Consider the following 13,616-nt stretch of genomic DNA (forward strand, 5'->3'; position numbering starts at 1 on the left):
ACTTTAATCTCTGCTGACTCCTGAGACAATTATTGGTCAGAGTACTCAAAAGAAAACTACAATTATATTACAAGGGCAAATACCACATGGTTAAGCACCTCTGTGCTTGTCATTTGAATGGCAAGACCCTCAAGACATGTCAAACTGCCAAAAATAATGCATGTGTGACCCAATAACTTTTGTAAGACGTCAATTGTAAGTAGTGATACAGTCTCACATTCAGTTCTCTGACGAATAAAATTGTTTATTCCACAGCAAAAATATTTTCTTTATACCAAGAGTCCCAACTTATGATTCTTTAAATGCCTTCTTCTGCTCATTACTTTACGTATGAGTAGTGGTGGGCTAAATTGCGATTTTCCGATATCAGTGATTTCTGTGAATGCTACTTTTCAGTATCTGCTATTCTTAACTGTGATTTGTCGCAGTTACGAGTCGCAGTTAAGGAATGTAGGTCACGTATCCCTCCGCCACTGCTATTTCTTTCGATTTCTTCTACTTCCGCGATTTCTGTTACTTCTGCTACTTCTGCGATTTTTGTGACTTCTGCTACTTCTGCGATTTCTGCTACTTGTGCGATTTCTGTGACTTCTGCGACTTATCACCGTATGAAAAAGTTACATCTGCCCACACAGAAAATTGCATCCCAACAAATCTGTCATTGGTAAGTAAGTTTTACGTTTGTTCTTCCGTTGGCTTTAATTATGTATTAAAGAAACAACTGTGAAAATATTAATAGCGTAATTAATATGTAAGTAGCCATACAGTAGCGTAATAGTTCGTGTTTAGAAAATGAATTCTAACATATAGTTATGTTCACAGGTACCTGAACTACATTTCAGTCTCTCAGTAAATCGATAACTCAAAATATCATTGTCAACAGATCTGGAGAAATTGCCACTGCGTCTTTAGACCGTTTTCGTCAGACGAGAGGTTAGTTTCTAAGTGTTTCGATGGACTTAATTACTTCAGTGTGATCGTTCTTGCAAATGTGAAATATACTCCATTGAGTGGCTTTCATTACAGCAAATATTAGCAATCTACTCTGTCAATTATATTGCTTGTGGTTAGTGACAGCAAAAATTGTTTAATAATCCTTCTGATTTTGCAGACACGGTTCTGACTCTTGATTACTGGTTGCTGTACGTATCTGTCCACATGAAGGCTATTGAGAGAGACTCGTGAAGATTCAAGACAGCTCTTAGAGTATTTGCAGTTTAAAAGTGACATAATTGTGAAATAAGTGTGCAGATGAGTGATTAAACTGTGTTTTATTGAAGTTGTTATGCGATTTTAAAGGAATCATAAATGTTAAATACAGTGATTGAATAATGAAAATCACATTTTCCACATGTTTAAGCCGTCCTATACCAATAATTTTCCGCCACATATTTACTGGTAAACACTAGTTGGAGGGTGACTTGCCGCCGTCCCCCCCCCCCCCCCCCCCCTTCCACAATCTTGGTGTGACACCCACCTGTAACATAGCCCAAGGTATAGAATATGCGTTTTGAGACTGTTGATATGAAAGTGGGAAGTACAGATCTTCCAGTTAAATCAGGAATAGCTTAAGTGTAGTACTTGAAAGTAACACAGGAAAAGCTTGCTTATGTAGGTGGTTGTAGTGTTGGCAAAAAGTTCGTGTGTGTGAAGTTGCCATGTAGAACACCAGGGGCAAAACTTTTATCCAGAGTCCTGAACTGTGCCGGAATAAAAGTGAGACATTCATATGACTCAATAATGCTGTTTTCATTTCACTACACTTATACAGATGTCTGAGTTCTGCTGTGTTAACATTGCAAATTCCTGTAGACATGTGGAGTATGAACCAAAATTGTCATATTGGAAGAAGAATCACATTTATTACGTTACTTGATATTTTGAGGAGAAAAAGGCAATGTTGCTTCTTATTAATATAATACATTCAGAGTCACAGCTGTGTTTGATCAATCATAACTGATGCTGAATGTGCATGTCGTCATATAATGTGAAGGGCTTATTTCAATAGTGATACAAGTCCATTACCTCCACTTTTATGTCTATAATGCTTCTGAAATTAATAATTCAAACAAACATTAATAAAGGTTCATTTCTAGCAAGAAACCATATGCTTGAATATTTCTGGTATCTCAACTGTAGATTTTTCAGCGCTCATTTAACTTTACGACTCCGTATCTCAAAATGAACAAAAATGGACTTGCACCACTAATGAAATAAGTCCTTCATACGCACACACAGCACACCGATCTCGTGAGGCACAAGGCTCTTATAACGAAGTACGTACGTCGTTCAACAGATGGCACTAGGAAAAAAAATGTTAACTGCGCTTTTTAGTTGCTACATGTGACTCTCAGTTGCGACTTGTCACGGAAATCGCAGTTAGACTCAATAGCGTGTCGCAGAGATGAGCGTAGTACAAACTTTGGCCAACAGATGGCACTGTTAGCTGCGCTTTTTAGTTGCTACTTGCGACTCTTAGTTGCGATTTGTCACTGAAATCGCAGAAAGGTGTATGGGATTCGGCCAACAGATGGCTCACGGCGTTTATTGTGAAATGCTACTTGCGACTGCTAACTGTGACTGAAATCGCAGTTAGATTTTGTAAAGTTGTTACTGTGATATCTGTGACTTCTCAATCACTGTGATTTCTAACAGATACGCGATTTCCTGCCCACCACTACGTATGAGAGCCATATCCAAGACATCTCGTACTTCATTTCATGCGTGTATTAAGCGCTAGCAGGCGAAAAAAATATAGATATCAATTCGAGTTGCTAGGTGTTACCGCTGTGCGCTGTCTCGTGCGAAACTAATGCATTCTTACTATTATATTTATAGGCTCTGAGGGCATATTGAAAACTTTTCCACTACAGAGTTTGTGGCGTACTGTGCGAGCCCTCGGCGATAAATGGCATCACTTCAATTACGAATATAGATCGTTTTAATAACCATGTATGGCTACAATTGTAATTCTCTTTCCCTTAATGGCTTAAGAGGGCTTTCCCGTTGTTGGAGCTCGAGTTGCCTTGTCACAGTAAGGGACAACATAGCTTTTGTGGAAGTTCTTTGCGTAGTTCATGTTATTTGTAAACAAAAACCTTAAAAACATTAGGACGTAGATAGCATGAGAGATAAGGAGTGTAACAGAAACTTTTAGTAAGAAATTAAACTGTTGTATAAGTCCGCAAGGAGTGCTTTTCTACGAATTTGTAGTGCTGACAGTTGTTTTTATGGCAAACATCGAAGGATGACGGAAGAGTCAGCCAGTACGCACTCTCCGAAAAAGAAACAGAAGATGTCACAGGAGAACACCAATAAATGGAAAGTGAGTCGTTAAAATGTGTGGTATTTACTTGTATCTTTAGAATTTTCAGTAGTACAGTGGCATTTGATTTTGAGGAGTCCTGTTTGCCGTGGTATTGCCATATGTTCCATTTCAGTTTTGTTGAAGGAAAACCAACACCATTTCTCTTTATTTTAAATGATGATATAGATTAGATGTTTGTGTACAGTTGTAAATCTGACTGTTTGGAGAGAAAATTGACACACAAGAATTAACATTTCATTAAATCCTAATATCTTGATTAGATGTAGTTACTGGAAGTACCTTTATTTATTTATTGACTATTATCCACGTTTAAGCATTAAAAATGCAACTGATATCGTCTTTGGTATACATAAACGCCTACATATATAGAATTAAGCCAACAACATACATGGTGTAAAAGTTTAGATCATTACTGTCTAACTGCAGAATTGACGTTCGTACTGTACATAGTATTGCCAATATATTCAATTACGTAAGTGCAAGTGAAACAGTGTTAGTGTTTAAGGTGGTCTTTATGGCACATTTTGCATTCTTCAGTGTATAAAATGCGTTCTCTCCAAGCCATTTGTGTGTTACGTTTTTGAACATACTCAGTGACATATTGTGTGCCTGTACTGGCACCATGCAAAATAGTTTTACACCCATTTATTTGTAACTATTTAGAGTTGTCTTCAGTGTAGTAATTGTGATGTCGATATGCTTTTTTAGTTGTGTGTCATGTTGATGGACGGTTTATCATAGTTTATGACTGTGTTGGGTTTCTTTTGGATGTGTTAGACAGTATAGTATAATCAGGTACATAAATGTTTGTATTTTTTAAGTTTTTTTAAAATATAGACTAAAAGACTCATTATTTCTGATTCCATGGATGCATCTGATTGCCTGCTTTTGACATATGAGAGCTTTCTTTGCCTTGTAGGAATTCCCTCATAACAAGATAGGGTAGGTCAAATGGGTGTGGAAGAAGGGATAGTATGCATTGAACTACAGCTTATCACTAAAACATGACTGAAATTTACCTAATAAATATGTAACACATGCTAACATAATCCAGATGTAGTGAGTATGACTCTTCCATATTAAATTAGTCAAAATGGCTGCCAATAAGTTTAGCTGAAGCGCAGTCATTGTTTTCTTTAAAACATAATCTAAAAAGCTGCTCTGTTCTTCCATGAGGTCCATAGCACTATAGATAACAGCACTCAAGTTGATGTCATGTTCCATGACTACAGGAAAGCATTTGACATAGTCTTGCATTGCTGTTTAGTGAGGGGGAAAAAAAGAAGATTTCACTGAGTATCGAACCAGATTTGTCACTGGATTCAAGACTACCTTGCAGATAGAACTTGACATGCCGTTCTTAATGGAACAAAACCAATAGACCTTAAAGATGATTTCTGGAGTTCCCCAAGGAAGGGTGACAGGACTGTTACTGTTTACAGTGTACATAAATTGTCTAGAAGAAAATGTTGGAAGCTCCTTAAGATTGTTCACGGGTAATACGGTTGTCTGTAAGAAAGCAGAAACCCCCAAAGGCAGTATCGATTTGGAGAATGACCTACAGAGGAGTGATGAGTGATGTAGGCTATGGCAGCTGAAAAGTGACATTCAGCACATACATAGGAAAAGAAATCCACTACCATACAATTACACTGTTGATGACAAGTTGCTGAAAACCGTATGTACTGTAAATTTTCTAGGAGTAGATATCCAGAGTGACCTTAAATGGAATGACCACATAATACAAATATAGAGGAAAAGCAGAGGCCAGACTGTGATTCATAGGAAGAATCTTAAGACTAAGAGGACCGGCATTAGTTAACTATCTAGGACTGCTACTGGTCATTCTGACCGTTTAACTTTTTATTTTTTGCTTTCAGTTTTACATCTACATTGTTATTCAGCAACCCACCGTAAGGTGCATGGTGGAGGGTACCCTGTACGACTACTTGCCATTTCCACTCACAAATAGAGTGAGGGAAAAACGACTGTTTGTATGCTTCCGTAGGAACCCTAATTTCTTGTATCACCTCTTCGTGGTCCTTACGTGCAATGTATGTTGGCGGGAGCAGAATTGTTTGGCAGTCAGCTTCAAATGGTGTCTCTCTCAATTTTGTCAATAGTTTTTCCTGAAAAGAACAATGCCTTCCCTCCATGGATTTCCAGTTGAGTTCCTGAAGCATCTTTGGAGCACTTAAGTTTTGTTCAAACCTACCGGTAACAATTCTACCAGCACTCCTCTGAATTGCTTCTATGTCTTCCTTCAATCCGACGTGGTGGTATGGATCCCAAAGAATCGAACAGTACTCAAGAATAGGTCTCACCAGCATCCTATGTACAGTCTCTTTCCTAAAATTCTCCCAATAAACTGAAGTCGACCATTTGCCTTCCTTACCACAGTTTTCACATGTTCTTTCCACCTCATATTGCTTTGCAATGTTACGCCCAGATATTTAAATGACTTGGACTGTGTCAAGCTGGACACTAGTAATACTGTGTCCAAACATTACAGGATTGTTCTACCTGCTCATTTGCATTAACTTTCATTTTTACAACTTTAGAGCTAGCTGCCATTCATCATACCAATTGGAAATTTTGTGTAAGTCATCTTTTATCTTCCTATAGTCACTCAACTTCAACACCTTACTGTGCAACACGGCATCATCAGCAAACAGTCACAGACTGTTGCCCACCCTATCCACCAAATCATTTATATATAGAGAGAGCAACAGCTGTCCTATCACACTTTCCCGGGGCACTCCTGACAATACCCTTGTCTCTGGAGAACACTCGCCATCGAGGACAACATACTGAGTTCTATTATTTAAGAAGTCTTCGAGCCACTCACATATCTGTGGACTTATTCCATATGCTCATATGTATGTTAGCAGACTGCAGTGGGGCACCGTATCGAAGGCTTTCCAGAAATCTAGGAATATGGACTCTGCCTGTTGCCCTTCATCCATAGTTCTCAGTATACCGTGTGAGAAAAGGGCAAGCTGAGTTTCACACGAGCAGTGCTTTCTGAAACCATGCTGATTTGTAGACATAAGCTGCTTAGCCTCCAGGAAGTTTATTATATTTGAACTGAAAAGTGTTCAAAGATTCTGTAGCAAACAGAAATTAAGGATATTGGTCTGTCATTTTGAGGGTCCATTCTTTTACCTTTCTTATATAGCCTACTAGAATCACTTTCGCTTTTTTACAATTGCTTGGGCCTTTTCGCTGGGTGAGAGATTCGTGATAAATCTGAGCTCGATAAGGGCCAATGCCGTAAAGTGCTCTTTGTAAAATCAAACTGGAATTCCATCCAAACCTGGTGAGTTATTGATTTTCAAATCTTTATGTATCTTCTCTACGCCAGGTATACTCATTTGTATGTCATCCATGTGGGAGTCTGTCAGATTGGCAAATGATGGTATGTTTGTACTGTTTTCCTGTGTGAATGATTTCTTGAATGTGAAATTTAAAACTTCGGCTTTCATTGTGCTATCTTCAACTGCCTCACCAGACTGTTCAACAAGGGACTGAATGGAAGCAGATTCTGTGCCAGTTATTTTGCTAGGGCACGACAGTGATAGTTGTTCTATGCTTTGCACATGGATCTTTTCACAGACACGTGAATCTCTACTAACCTTCGCTTGTCGTCGTTTGTGCATCCCCTTTTGAACCTAGAGTACAACAGCGTCTGCTTCCTCAGCATCTTGCGAATTTCATTATTAAACCATGGTGGGTCGCCTTTATTCATTTCCTAGACATGTAACTCTCCAGGCCACGATTTACAATGTACTTAAGTTATATCAGCAGGGGACATACAGAAGCGTCCGATTCCACCCATCTGCTTTGACCCATGACATCACAAATATGGCGGAAATGACCATACACTACGACTCCAATATGGCGCCTATGACATCATTACGTAAACATGACCATAAACACGAAAATACATTGAAAAAACCAACAGACACACGTTCCACAAAAAACCTAATGAAACTAGCAGGACAAGTGTGGGAAATTGGGGGTTTTGGGTGGAGACAAAGTAAATATAAACAAATTTATACACACACCACCATACCAAACCACACAAAATGACGAAAAAACCAACCCAAATTCCACTAAACACAATATCCTCTGGAGCCGGACACTTCCCTTGACCTATATAGGTCAACAGAAACTACCGATACCAAATCATAAAACCCAAAACTACAACCATGTCCATAATCATCACTACCTCAAAAAACAACAAATTGGAATTGAACACTTCCCTTGACCTGGTACCCTTACGACATCTCCACATACAGCCGTCCTTGGTCCAAGACGCTGGAACTTTAGTAAGCCTCATTTCTTCACGACACACTGAACACTTCACAACTTCATCCAAAAATCCAAATATTTGAAGAAATTTTATTAGAGACAACGCACTGTCCCCTGTATCGCTGACAACCAAAAACTGTTGACCTTGTCAGTCATATCCATACCTACCAAAGACATAAAAAAAGCAATTTACCAAAATTCACACACGATGAACAGGAAAAAACTACAATAACGTCAAAATAACAAACTAAAATTGTCCAATCACTGAAAAATATTCCGCTAAAAGCACAGTCTCAATACCACACACGTGCAAATGAACCCCATATGCCACATAACACACTACCCTTAAACACACCACCAGAGAGAACCACTGACCACAACAATACGCCACCTATAAACACGCCACACACGCAAACTAAACCTAAAACATCACCTAACATACCACGAGAGAACACCACCGATCACATAAAAACAACACCGACAAACATGCCACTCTCACAAACTAAATTCTGCGCCGTCGTGATGTCACAGACCACAACAGCCTTACGTCACGGGTCAAAGCCAACGTGTGGGATCGGATGCTTCGGTCGACCTTAAGCAGGTTGTCTTTATAGGTCAGTACTGCATTATGCATGTCATACAAATGTGTTATGCTTAAAAACTTGTACAGAAAGTGCATCTAATTAAATAAAAAATATTGAAGTAAAGAGTACCAATTTAAACTAAAATTACAAATGCAAATAAATGTATTAACTTTTTTTTTTTTACCTGTGCAACTTGCACTTGGTCAAAGCCCCAACAGATGATATACGTATATGTAGTACCGAAAAGAAAGAAAGATGAGCACAAATTGCTGTACCAATAATGAGAAAATAATATTTTTTTCTCTGTGACTTACTTTCAGTCAAGGCCACTATCTTCATCAAAACACTTTGCACACATGTACTGAACATTTCCAGCACATGGACCACATATGAACTTCTTGCACTGCTCACACAGATTTTTAGTTTTATTCAAGCTTTTGCATCCTCCTGTGTGGCAGATCTTCCGTACCAGTACCTTACGTATTTCAGTGTTCACAGTGAGTGTATGAACAGGTCCTTTCCTTGATTGTACATACACAGAGGAGAGTTCTTCTGTTAGTTTGAAAAGAAAAATTTGCCAACTAACTTTTTCTCATGTTGTCTCTCTAAAGGATCCAGGCAAGATGTAATAGGTTGAAAAACATGTGCATAGGCCTTCTGCAGCATCCAAACTTGACAGTGTGCAGATGAGACATCCAGTCCTCAATATCAGCTCCAAATTTAGTGGAATTGTAGAAGCCCACAGTTTCAGGGAGTTTCTACTGTGTGTTGTTCATCCACTGCAACTGACTGGTGGATTGTGCTCAGTAGAACATTTTTCTGGTGTTCGCCTGATTGGAAATAATTTTTGTGTTACCAGTCATACAAAGATTCGGCAGCATTCTTTATTGATGGAGGAACTTCTCTTAAGGTTTTCTTCAGTGTACCCGCCATGATTGTGTCGTTATGTTTCAGGTGATGTGCAAGGTGTTTGCCTCTGAAGAAATTGTCACATGTTACATTTCTTCCTTTCAAAGTGTAAGGTTGCGTGAGATATGTAAAAACATGCTCTGCAACATGTATATTAGTGGGTCTCTTACTTTGTTTACCAAAGTGAGGAAATCCATGCACCATATATTTACTACTGGCCTCTCCTGCAAGCCAGAATTTCGAACCAAATTTGTCTGGTTTATTACTCATGTGTTCTGCATAGCAGCACCGATCACTGCTTGGATAGAGCTGCTCGTCTACAGCTATAAATGCACCTGGTTTATAGTTCTGGATACAGTTAGCTAAAAATAAATTTCTGACCGGAGTAGCTGCCGCAAAGCCATCGGTCTCGAGTCTTTTGGCATAAGCGTGCTTGTCATCAGACTTAAAAATAGCATGGCTCCTCTGAACTTATCTCTTCCCACAGCCTGAGAAAAAAATGGCGGTCCCTACACTTGAAACCACAGAAGTTTCAGGGGGAAAGTCTTTCCTCCATACACTTCACTTGCCTACATTACACCTATGGCATATTCTAATTGGGCAATATCAAGTATCCATTTGTGGTCCTTGAGAATTTCTTGGCGTCTAATTTCTGTGAAGTTTTTTATGTTCTTTAGAATATTATTGTCTATTGACACATGCCATACACTCGCGAAACTGCCTATTAGCATTATGTGGTGACCCAGGAGTTTCTAGTAACACATTGTGATGCCCTAATTTTCCAGGTGCATGCCCTGGTGCAGTTAAAGTCCTCACTGTTCTGTCGGCTGCAGTCTCTGCACTTCTGAATGCTGAGATGGATGCGATTTTTTCCATTGTTTTCCTCGGCTGCAAGTAGGAATTAGTAGTATCACTAGAATTGAAAGTGTGAGCTTTGAGTTATTTGCATGTTGTTGTACAGGTTCTGAAAATTCATCTTGCGAGTCTGATGATTGGCGTTATTTTGTTTCAAGGGATTGATATTCTGTGTCAACTTTATAATCTTCATCATCCATCTCATCACATTCGAAAATATCTTCTTCTGTTAAAAATGTTCATGCAATTCAGTAATCCTTCATCCGAATGAAAACACTGGTGCGCCATAATAATGAGGGGGAGCGCTAAACTTCTATTGAGCACAACAGCGTATTGACAGATAACAGCAACTAAAGCATGTCCACTCCTCCACAAAATCAAGTAAAATGCAGAGACAGAAAATGTGATCATAACAGTGAAATAAAATAAGCTAAGTGGATAAAAAAAATCCATTTTTGCACCTTTACAGACATGAAACATAAGAAAATATCTTGCCTGTAAAAGATATCTCACTGGTCATACTGACTGTCTGCTGTCCTTTGAGGTAAAAATGTTTATAATTCATTCAGGTTTTGTAATAGACATTTGTCTTTTACAGAAATTATAAATCACCAAGGTACATTAAAACTTGTGAAAAATGAGGACCATGAATTAAAACATACGCTGTTTATTAAATGTTAAACAAAGCTCACTGGTCAGACTGACTGGTACGGTCCTTGTGGTGTTAAAGAAATATAATTAATCCACTAAAGAAGTGGCTTACAAGGGGTTTGTTCAACTGCTTTTTTTTTTTTTTTTTTTTTTTTTTTTTTTTTTTTTTTTTTTTTTTTTTTAGTTCATTAACCTAGGGTCCTTACCAGGCAGGACTGATAGAAGAGATAAAGAAGTTCTAATAAAGAGAAGCATGTTTTGTCACAGGGTCATTTAGTCAGTGAGAGAACTTTACGGAGATAGTCAACAAACTCCAGTGCCTGATGCTACAATAGCAGCATAGTACGTCACGGAGAGGTTTACGATTGAAATTTTGAATGAGTGCTTTCTAGGAAGAGTCTGACAACATATTACTTCCTCCCACATTTATCTCGCAAAATGACCATGATGAGAAAATTCAAGAAATTAGAGCTGATACAAAAGCTTAGCAACAATCATTTTTTCCACAGATCACTGAGAAGTTTCACTTAGTTAGTGATACTAGCAGTACCCTCCATCACACTCTGTGAGGTGGTTTGAGAGTATTGATGTAGATGAGATGACCCTTACTTTCCTGCTTTAATGTTCCTATGTCTCCAGAATGAGATTTTGACTCCACAGCAGAGTGTGCGCCAATTTGAAACTTCCTGGCAGCTTAAAACTGTGTGCCGGACCGAGACTCGAACTTGGGACCTTAGTCTTTTGTGGGCAAGTGCTCTTGCCTGCCAAAGGCAAAGGTCCCGAGTTTGAGTCTCGGTCTGGCACACAGTTTTAATCTGCCAGGAAGTTCCTATGTCTTTCTCAGCTGTAACAAAAGTTGTATCATATCCAGAAAGTGTGGATTTACACATTATAATGCTCGGTGAGTCATGTACTTTTTATTATGAAGAGCAAAGGTCATAACACAGAACCCTGTGGCATGCCCTGCATGATTTTCAATACGTTAGACCTCATATTGTTGAACTGAACAATTTGTTTTCTGTCATTCTGGTAGGATCTGGTAAGAGGTAGCTCTGAGCCTGTAAAACCATAGCAGTAAAGTTTTTGTAGCAGTATTCTGTGGCTGTGCCTTGTTGAGATCCACAAGGATAACACTAACATATAATCTCATTTCAGATGATGATAGTATAAATGAAACAACTGTAATGCATGTCTCTATTACTTCTGATATATATTTTATGACCCCCCATCCGGCCCATCATAGTTTTGTGTTTGTCCATAGCAACCTGGTTACTAAGTCAATACCTGGTGGTACATATAACTGCAGGTGATCTTCACTTAACCAGTGTTCATTAATACATAATATAACAATCTTTTTCACTCCTAACAAAATACTGAGATCATTAGTTTCATTTTTTAAAGACTTGATATTCACGCGTACAAATAATAGTGTCATCTCCGCGAAGTGGAAGGTTTGGATTCTTCTATATCAGTACATCAGTTTTGCTCACTTTTCTTATACAGTCATTTGTTACTAGCTGATTGTTTATTTACATCTTTGCCTAGTTTGTTCATCACTCAGACTCCAGATGATGATATTATAGGTCTTGTATATATCCCCATTTTCGTAAGTAATTTAACTATAAGGGACTGTGCAACTGTTTGTGAATAGACCCCTAATACAACTGAATACAACCTACAACATTCTGGAATGAATGATGATTATAGCATGTACTGAAAATATAAGCGGTATCATATTCAGTGACAAATTTGATCCAAGGAGATGTATAACTGTAAATACTTTTCTTTTCTGTATATTTTTTTAAAAACAAATTGGTACCTTTTTTAAAAAAAAAAACATGTATGTATGTATTGTATTGTGTTTTTGTACCTTTCCTCATATTTTTTGATGCTGTCTATTACAACACTAAGTTGTTTAATGACAATAAAATTTGATTTGATCTACCACAGTTTGAGAACATCTGTTTACCATGCAGTAGTATTTGGATCAGGCATTTTCTTATGGCTCATTTGAAGTCTTTGATGATCAGCATTTTAACTGAGATGCAGGTATTAAATACATTTTTAGCCAAATAATGCATAATAAATGAAGGGGCCACTGTGCAAGTAGTATATTCAATGATTAAACTGACCACTCTCTTACTGCCTAATGTGTTTATACAGTTGGACAATTTTATTCATCCATTCATCTATCCATTGATTTCTGTAGCAGATCCTATCAAGGAGCAAAAACTTCAAGGATGTAGAACAAACATTAACAAAAGACAAAGATGTCATAGTAACTTAACTCTATTAAAAAGCTGCAACTTCAGCAAAAAGCTGCTGCATCCTCAGTTTTACTATATAGCTGCTGTTTATCTGCTGTTAGTAGCTTAACATTTCCTTGACTGCAGTGGTATGTTTTGTAGAACATATTTTTCAAGTCTAAGTACTGGGTCCAATTCATAGTAAACTATTAAATGTGATGTAGATTTGTAACTAACTTTGCTATTTGCCATGGAGCTCACAGAACTTTTCTGTCCTTGAATCTAGTAGCCTAATTGGATACTTTTTAGAAAGAGCAGCAGCTTAAGTCTTGGTCAGGTCCAGTGGCAATCATGGTGGTGCTTATCTGCTGCTCATAGGTTGGAAACGCATCCGTTTCATATAACCAGTGGGATATTTATGTGACATAACCAGAGGCAGAAACAGAGGAAACATGTTTCTGTGCCAAAATTGAAACCACTGTCTTGTTTGCTGTTTTTTGGTGTATTAGTGAATTTCAAGAGAAAGATTTTATGATTGCGGCAGCAAGTGCTCTAAAGTGGACTGATTTAAGTGGCTTAGTCCTGCATCCCAATATTGCCCGTTGGTGCCTGCCTCATGGGTTAATTGCAGAGATACAAAAATTTATCAAATGTGATGGTGAAATGATTCTTAAGAGTAAGAGTTTTCATGGATGAAATCATCTACAAGTCCAGAAAAGTACATAACTT

The 13,616-nt window shown here is 38.1% G+C and overlaps 1 protein-coding gene and 1 long non-coding RNA gene across 2 annotated transcripts in view; both read left to right on the forward strand.

Annotated features, from left to right (window-relative positions):
• The first annotated feature begins 527 nt into the window (after positions 1-527).
• On the forward strand, positions 528-1,306 carry LOC126268176 (uncharacterized). Its single transcript, XR_007549108.1, has 3 exons — positions 528-664; positions 823-933; positions 1,112-1,306. It is a non-coding gene; the product is annotated as an uncharacterized LOC126268176 (long non-coding RNA).
• Positions 1,307-2,584: 1,278 nt separating this feature from the next.
• LOC126267345 (esterase OVCA2) overlaps positions 2,585-13,616 on the forward strand; it is a 37,875-nt gene continuing 26,843 nt past the window's right edge. Inside the window, exon 1 of the mRNA XM_049972468.1 lies at positions 2,585-3,325. Coding sequence (XP_049828425.1) covers positions 3,248-3,325 — 78 coding nt within the window. The 5' untranslated portion in view covers positions 2,585-3,247. The remainder of the gene's footprint in view (positions 3,326-13,616) is intronic.

The sequence above is a fragment of the Schistocerca gregaria genome, chromosome 4 (genome assembly GCF_023897955.1).
Source record: "Schistocerca gregaria isolate iqSchGreg1 chromosome 4, iqSchGreg1.2, whole genome shotgun sequence".
NCBI classification, from domain to species: Eukaryota; Metazoa; Arthropoda; class Insecta; order Orthoptera; family Acrididae; genus Schistocerca; species Schistocerca gregaria.